General features: G+C 39.5%; 1 protein-coding gene across 1 annotated transcript; it reads right to left on the reverse strand.

Moving 5' to 3' along the window:
• Positions 1-5,514: 5,514 nt before the first annotated feature.
• LOC123775203 (uncharacterized) lies at positions 5,515-8,928 on the reverse strand. The gene is made up of 5 exons (XM_045770190.2): positions 8,797-8,928; positions 6,272-6,592; positions 5,998-6,172; positions 5,802-5,907; positions 5,515-5,726 (listed from the first exon to the last, which is right to left on the reverse strand). The coding sequence occupies exons 2-5, from the start codon at positions 6,590-6,592 to the stop codon at positions 5,573-5,575; spliced, it is 756 nt and encodes a 251-aa protein (XP_045626146.2). The 5' UTR covers positions 8,797-8,928; the 3' UTR covers positions 5,515-5,572.
• Between the last annotated feature and the right edge of the window lie 205 nt (positions 8,929-9,133).

Genomic DNA, 9,133 nt, shown 5'->3' on the forward strand with positions numbered 1-9,133 from the left:
TGTATAACAGGTCACTGGAAACAGGAGACTTACCAGAAAGTTGGAAGACAGCTAACGTGGTCCCAATATACAAAAAGGGTGACAGGCAAGAGGCACTGAATTACAGGCCAGTTTCCTTAACTTGTATACCATGCAAGGTGCTAGAGAAGATCGTGAGGAAAAGGCTCGTAGAGCATCTGGAGGGAAATAACTTTGTAACGCACCACCAACATGGGTTCAGAGATGGTAAATCGTGCCTCACAGGTTTAATAGAATTTTATGACCAGGCAACGAAAATTAGGCAGGAAAGAGAAGGGTGGGCCGACTGCATTTTCCTGGATTGCCAAAAAGCCTTCGACACAGTACCCCATAAAAGGCTGTTAAAAAAGTTGGAGCAACAGGCAGGAGTAAAAGGGAAGGTGCTCCAGTGGATAAGGGAGTACTTAAGCAACAGGAAACAGCGAGTAACGGTGAGGAGGAAGACATCAGAGTGGCGAGATGTCACCAGCGGAGTCCCACAGGGCTCAGTACTTGGACCCATCCTGTTTCTAATATATGTGAACGATCTTCCAGAGGGTATAGACTCATTCCTCTCGATGTTTGCTGATGATGCAAAAATTATGAGAAGAATCAAGACGGATGAAGATAGACAGAGACTACAGGATGACCTGGATAAACTGGAGGAATGGTCTAGAAAATGGCTGCTGAAGTTCAACTTTGGAAAGTGTAAGGTGATGAAATTAGGCGAAGGGAGCAGGAGGCTGAACACAAGGTATCATCTGGGAGGGGAAATCCTGCAAGAATCAAATAGAGAGAAGGATCTGGGGGTTGATATCACACCGAACCTGTCCCCAGAGGCCCACATCAAAAGAATATCATCAGCGGCATATGCTAGACTGGCCAACATAAGAACTGCCTTCAGAAACTTGTGTAAGGAATCTTTCAGAACCCTGTATACCACTTATGTAAGACCAATCCTGGAGTATGCAGCTCCAGCCTGGAGTCCATACCTAGTTAAACACAAGACAAAGTTAGAGAAGATTCAGCGGTATGCCACCAGGCTCGTCCCCGAACTGAGAGGATTGAGCTACGAGGAAAGGCTAAAGGAGCTGAACCTCACATCCCTGGAAAACAGAAGAGTAAGGGGAGACATGATAACCACCTACAAAATTCTCAGGGGAATTGACAGGGTGGACAAAGACAAACTCTTCAGCACGGGTGGGACACGAACAAGGGGACACAGGTGGAAACTTAGTACCCAGATGAGCCACAGAGACGTTAGAAAGAATTTTTTCAGTGTCAGAGTAGTTAATAAATGGAATGCACTAGGAAGTGATGTGGTGGAGGCTGACTCCATACACAGTTTCAAATGTAGGTATGATAGAGCCCAGTAGGCTCAGGAATCTGTACACCAGTTGATTGACAGTTGAGAAGCGGGACCAAAGAGCCAAAGCTCAACCCCCGCAAGCACAATTAGGTGAGTACAATTAGGTGAGTACAATCTTGTAAAGCCACTAGTACGCGCAGCGTTTCGGGCAGGTCCTTAATCTAACAGATAATTTTAAGTAGGTAAATTCTAGCAGAATTAATAAAATTTATTTTTTATTTATTTATTTATTTATGCATATACAAGAATGTACATAAGGAATGTGAGGATACAAATATGGTAATTACAGTCTTGTAAAGCCACTAGCACGCACAGCGTTTCGGGCAGGTCCTTAATCTAAGAAAATTTTACGGAGGTAAATACATGCAAAATTTATAGACAAAAAAATGATAACAGATTACATGAAATGAAAAAAAAAAAAAAAAGAAGAAGATGAGAGAAAATTGTAGGTACAGTATATTAAAGCACATAAGTAGCTAAGATTGATTGCAATGACAGCTTAAAATGGTAGTTGACAACAAATTGGTAGGCACAATACAGCAGAAACAATATAAGATTGATTGCAATGACAGCTTGAATGGTAGTTGACAAAAATTGGTAGTCACAATACAGCATATGGCTAGCACATAAAAGAAGACAGCAATGAACACAATGATAAGGTTGTTTGATATTACATAAAAATTAGGAGATTGGGTAACACTAGGTACAGAGCAAATTTAAAGCTCAGTGTAGGAAACTAAGAAGATGAAGTTAGGTACTTTTTGGTTTTGCTTTTAAATAAGGCAAAAGTTTTACAGTTTTTCAATTCACTAGGGAGTGAGTTCCATAGACTAGGTCCCTTAATTTGCATAGTGTTTACACAGATTAAGTTTGACCCTGGGGATATCAAAGAGATATTTATTTCTGGTGTGGTGATAATGGGTCCTATTACATCTGTCCAGGGAGAGTTTCAGAGCATGGTTTGCATTTAAGAACAGGGTTTTGTAAATGTAGTTGACACAAGAGAATGTGTGGAGGGAGTTAATATTTAGCAAGTTTAGGGATTTAAACAAGGGAGCCGAGTGTTGTCTGAAAGCAGAGTTAGTTATAATTCTGATAGCAGATTTTTGCTGTGTGATGATGGGCTTAAGGTGGTTTGCAGTGGTAGACCCCCATGCACAGATACCATAATTAAGATAGGGGTAGATTAGTGCATAATATAGTGAGAGGAGAGCAGAGTTAGGAACATAATATCTGATTTTGGAGAGTATACCAACTGTCTTAGAGACTTTCTTAGTTATGTGTTGAATGTGGGTGCTGAAGTTGAGTCTCTTGTCTAGGAATAGGCCAAGAAACTTGCCATCATTTTTATTACTGATGTTAATGTTGTCTATCTGTTGCTGAATTGCATTTGATGATTTGCTTCCAAATAAGATGTAGTAAGTCTTTTCGATGTTTAATGTTAGTTTGTTCGTTGACATCCATAAGTGGACTTTTTTTAATTCATTATTCACAACATTATTTAGTGTATGTGGGTTGAGGTTTGAGTAGGTAAGGGTAGTATCGTCAGCAAACAATATAGGTTTGAGAATATTAGAGACATTAGGCAGATCGTTTATATATATAAGAAATAGAAGAGGTCCTAAGATGCTGCCCTGTGGCACTCCAACGGTAATTGGTAGAGTGGAAGAAGTTGTATCATTGATGGTTACATATTGGTGTCTGTCACTAAGATAGGATCGGATGTAGTCAAGGGCAAGGCCTCGGATTCCATAATGCTGGAGTTTAAGTAAGAGGTAGTTGTGATTAACAGTATCAAAGGCTTTTCTTAGGTCAATGAAGAGTCCAATCGGAAACTCATTTTTGTCAAGGGCTGAGTAGATAATGTCAAGGAGACTAATGATTGCATCATTGGTGCTCTTTTGGGACCGGAAGCCAAACTGGCAGGGGCTGAGTATGTCGAATTTTACGAGGTAGGAATAGAGCTGTTTGTAAATAATTTTTTCAAATATTTTTGATAGTGGGGGTAGATTTGATATTGGTCTATAATTGTTTATGTCCGCCGGATTGCCTCCTTTATGGACTGGCGTTACTCTTGCTTTTTTGAGGATATCAGGGAAGGTGTGATACTCTATAGATTTGTTGAACAGTAGTGCTATGGGTGGGGCAAGGGCATGGGAGGCTCTCTTGTACACAATGGACGGAATTTCACTGGTGTTCCCTGCCTTGGTTTTTAGAGAATGTATGATGGACACAACATCTGCAATAACATACATTGCAAGAAAAAAATGAGATGAGATCTTATTTGGAAGCAAATCTACAAATGCAATTCAGCTTCAGATAGAAAATGTAAACATTAGCAATGAAAATGATGGAAAGTTTCTTGGCCTATTCCTAGATAGGAGACTCAATTTCAGTACCCACATACAACACATAACTAAGTCTCAAACAGTTGGTATACTCTCCAAAATCAGATATTATGTACCCAACTGCTCTCATCTCTATATTATACACTAATCTATCCCTATCTTAATTATGGTATCTGTGCTTGGGGTTCAACCACTGCAAACCACCTCAAGTCCATCACCCAGCAAAAATCTGCTATATAGAATAAAAAATTCTGCTTTCAGACAACACTCAGCCCCCTTGTTTAACTCCCTGAACATGCTTAACAATCTCACTCCACAAATTATCTTGTGTCAACTACATTTACATAACCCTGTTCTTAAATGCAAATCCTGCTCTGAAACTCTCCCTGGACAGATGTAATAGGACCCATTATCACCACAACAGAAATAAATATCTCTGATGATAGCCCCAAGAGTCAAACTTAATCTGTGTAAACACTATGCAAATAAAGAGACCCAGTCTATGGAACTCCCTCCCTATTGAATTGAAAAGCTGTCCAACTTTTGCGTCATTCAAAAACAATACTAAAAAGTACCTAATTTCATCTTCATAGTTTTTTTTTTTACCTTTTCCTTTAAAATTGCACTGTATCTTGCTACCCAATCTTTATGTACCCAATCTGAACATCTTTACCATTGTGATCATTGCCGTCTTGTGAGCTATCAATCTGCTGTATTAATCTTTTTTAAATTACCAATCAAGTTGTCAATGTAATCAGAGCTTTAATATACTTACTAAATCTCTTTCTTGCAATATATTTATTAATTCTGCTAGAATTTACCTACTTAAAATTATCTGTTAGATTAAGGACCTGCCCGAAACACTGCATACTAGTGGCTTTACAAGATTGTAAATACTATGGGTTGTGAGAATACATAGCAATGTACCTTTTATATATATAAATAAAATAAACTGCGTACTCTTGTGTCCCCATGGCCTCCTGCCACCGTAATTGGCGGTGGGAAACCGCTTTGGCAAAGTTGCATATTCTCTCAACTCACGGTCATTTAAGGGCATGAGGAAGCAGAAATTTATTAGTTTAAGAAACTAGCAGCAGGATGGGGGGGGGAGGTTATCAGGCTCGTAGAGGTCAATACTAAATCCCCCAGAATTAAGTGGTTTTTGTTCAGTCTGTTCTCTAGTATTAGATTTCTAAGGTTAGAGTTGAATTCAGACAGTGTTAGGAATTTTGTAGACTGCTCCCACAGTCAGGACAGCCTCGCCACCCTTGACGTAAGCAGGCAGATACATCTCTCCACAGGGAGGTCTCTGATTTTAATTACTTTTAAGCATGTCAGTTCTTTGTGGTAGTAAAGAACAGTACCATCACTGAATAGGACGACAGTTTTGAATTGCTGTGTAGTTTGGCATGTTTTAGAGTTTTGCTCTTTTAACCACATTTCAGTAAGCACAACAACGAAAGAAATTGTCGTCAACCGTTTGACTTGGGGCACTAACATCAAAGTGTTTGCTTAGATCTTACACTTTGGTAGTTGAAAGAGACTAGTTTATTTATATTCTGGTTATCCCACAGTCATCCAGGAATTAACCGAGGTGCGCCTCAGTGGTTACTACCCAAGTTTTCCCAATGTGACTTCCTAGCTATAATTCTACCATAGTTTAAATTTAAACATTGTTAGAATATTTACTGAATTTGGAACAATGAGGGGGGGAGGGAAATAGTGTTGTAACTTTTATGCACGAGTGAAGGCATGTCTAGTGCTAGTCTTGCTGTTCAAGGAGGAATATATAACCAAATCTACATTTCAATATCTATACTTTATTTCACATAAACAACCCTCAACGGCCAATAATCAGCTATGCTCTGTAGAATTGCGGCGCCTCACAGATGACACGTCTGAACATAAAGCAACTGGAGTCGTGCCAAGTTACTCCGTCGTTAAAGTTATTGTTTAACACCGCCAGACAGTCCTCGTTGCCGTCAGTGTTATCAGGCTGAGGCACGCCCTTCCTGCAAGTAGTTACACAATTATTTTAAAGGCTAGTTACACGTTAAGACTTAACAGATTTAACAGACATTATTTACCTTCCAGTTCGGGACCAGTTTGTGTAGGAAAACTGGATTCCAGACAACCATATCCAGGAGGGAGTGTTAATCTTGTTGCCACTAGTCCAGATGTCAGTGATGTAGTCTGGAATAGAGAAGGGCAGTTAACTTACACATTCTTAAGTCAGACGCCTAGCGTGTTGTAGAGTACACTGGAAGATTAGATTCAACTCACGTGCTAAAATAATACGAGTTATGAATTCTTGTTTTTGCGCGGTCTCTACACTGACTGCTTGAAAGCCGTTACCCAGAGCAGCACAATAATGTGTCGCCTGTTCCCAGGTGTAGGTCCGGCCAGCGTCGTGACACCATGACAAATGGTACGCCCTCCCGCCTTCTATTTCATCAACCTGGATTTAAATGAAGATGTCGAAACAAATCTAGTTATGCGAAGCTAATTACACGTAAATTACAATTCAGACTATAAACTCTGAATTTACCAAGCTCACCAAAGGCTTCGATAGAGAGTCACACAGGGATGAAGCTGGAGCAACACCGAACGGTGCCGAGAGCACAGGTGTTGTGAACTGGTCGAGTGATGCTTGGCTTTGGCCAAGTTGAAAGAGAGACTGCTGCTGCTGTTGTGAAGTTTGTCTTTGGGGTTGTCCGTTCTGGCCGTGACGGCGCGGCGTCACTACAAGACGCCCCGAAGATTTTGCCATCTCTTTGTCCCCCTCTGCTCCGAAAATAATGGGCACACCATCTCTCCTGACGTGGTACTGGGCCCAGGCACTCGTCGCCACCATGGTCACCAGTGTAAGAAGTTTCATCTATGATGAGAAGTAAAAAATTTAAGCCGTTGACAATTCATAAAAAATGGGCCGCCAGCCTTTAGTAATACCCGGCCTGCTGCCCACTTTACAAATAAGACTAGCGACCTGCATTCAATTTCTACCTTTTGGGAAAAGGGGGGGGACTATGCGCTTAAAATTCGAGCAAATTTTTTTTTTAGTAGCAGAAACACTGTAGTAATTACGTTACAGTTATAAACCCCTTTGTATGTAGAAGCCGAGAAGGATTAGGAGTTGTCAGAACTAGAGATTTAAATCATAATGTTACAGGAAGAGTTGCGCTTGTGGTGACATTTTTTCCCCAAGTTACCCTAGGACTGAAGGTCCCCAGTGTCACTAGTTCAAAAGATTAATAGCAAAGTGCAAATCTCCCCCCCCCCCCCCCCCGAATCACCACGGTATCTTCAATAAGTGTACACGAGAGCCGTTTACCAGGTTTTGCTTTAAAAGTTTAAGGGGAATTATAAATTTTGTATTAAGAGAGTACATCACCTTGTTCCTTCAATCTTAGGTATGTTTAAAGCTCTAAAAACTTCAGATTTACGCAATTCGGTTAAGTAAATATATATAAATGTGTTTAAAGCAAGCTTTCAAAGAAAATCAAACTACACCCTGCGATACTAATGCCTTAATCATGTTGATCTGTCCAGAGAGAGCAGTCAAATTATAGACACCGATGGTTCCCTGCACTGCCCCACGGATGCAGATGGAGGTGCAGGTCTGATAATGGGCGATTGCTGATATTTTTTTAAAAACCTTGATAAACAATTGGGCCCGAGACAACCATTTACCTTGTTTATTTCATAAAAGAGTGCAAGTCTCCAAATTTTACATATTAATTTTAAGCGACTAAATCCTTAATTGCTCTCAAGACAACTAAAATGCTAGTGAGAAACTAGACAATTATTAACGTATGTTAACAGTACACTTCATGGTTTCCATCCGAATGCACGGTAGAATTTACTAGTTTACCAAATCTACTTTCAAGTGAGAAATTTGGTAACCATTTCCAGTAAAAATTTTAGAGCATTAGTACACAAGAACTTTGCCTCAGCTCTACAAGATTTTGTTAAAGTAAAGAGTTACCAGCAATTCCATCTATCATGCAAGAACCATACATGGATCATCCAATAAAATAAGAGGCTTTAGTGTTAGTACTGTTCAGCTAAAGAGTCAGGTATCTGTGGTAATGTGTTATCTGCAGATGTAGATCCGACTAGTTTTAAACTAAAAAATTTATACACCGTTTATCATAGATAAACAAAAAAAAAAACCCACTTTAGAGACAAATACTCAAAACTTAAATTTTTTATTTAAAGTGACCTACTGCCAGATAACTAGTAAATGGCCCCAGTTTTTCATATTCAGATGTTTATTCAGGTAAGGTATATACATACAAGTGATGTTACATTAATGGATTGATATATAGATAGAGCTAGTACATACAATGCCTAAAGCCACTATTACGCAATGCGTTTCGGGCAGGAAAAACATTAATATCTAGAACTTAATACTAATTGAGCATAAAGAATAAAAAGTGTTGAGAACAAATACAAATAAAGAAAAAAAAAAAAAAAAAAGGGGGAACATGACTGAAAAAGCAGCACAAATACAATAGGTTGACAAACAGTGTTGATTAAAAAAAAGAAAATAACGGACATGGGTTGACAATAGAGGAGTGAGGTAGGTTACAGGGAATTTATTAGGTAGTGTTTAGTTTTTATCTTAAACTGGTTGAGAGAGGTACTGTCTTTAACATGGTTGGGAAGGTTAGCAGACATTAAGGGGACCTACGCAGGCCACTGGAAGGGGGAGGCGGTATGCAGGATAAACATCTTTACTCACATGTCAGTTAATTTATAGAAATTGATTATGTGCTCTGGCTCTACCCCATTGTTTTATGTGCATTGATTTTGTCAAATTAGCGCATCAAACTGGTATATTTCCTAGCTAGACAAGTTAAGGTTCAATCACGAGCCCATTATGTGCCTAACCCTTTCCACTACCGCCCCCAAAACGAGTATGAGGTGCATAATAGATGAGCTAAACTAAAAGATTAACACTCAAGCTCCATAAAGAAATTTAATAGGATGTGTGTAAAAACTGGTAGAAGTTAAAACTACGAAAACAACGTATCATAAAGTACGTATTATATACACGATAAAGAGTAATAAATATCACACCTTGCTGGGTTACTTATTGTCAACTTGTCGAAAAGAAGCACACTGACTCGATGCCCTCAAAACCGTCACTTTTATTGAGACAATATTGACTCTGATTGGCTACGATTCTTACGCCGTCATCCCTCCTCGGACCAGGATTGGTTGATCCTCAGAACCACCGGAGCAGCTGTTGAGTTAGTTTAGTTTAGTTCATTTATTATGCACCCTATACTCATCTTGTGGGCGGTAGTGGAAAGAATTACAGAGGCACATAATGGGCTCAGGGACTGAACCCCACAATTCATTTAGCTAAGCAAGTTACAATCTTGATGACCTAGTTACAAAATTCAGTATAGGT

This window comes from Procambarus clarkii, chromosome 10 (genome assembly GCF_040958095.1).
Source record: "Procambarus clarkii isolate CNS0578487 chromosome 10, FALCON_Pclarkii_2.0, whole genome shotgun sequence".
In the NCBI taxonomy this organism is placed as follows: domain Eukaryota; kingdom Metazoa; phylum Arthropoda; class Malacostraca; order Decapoda; family Cambaridae; genus Procambarus; species Procambarus clarkii.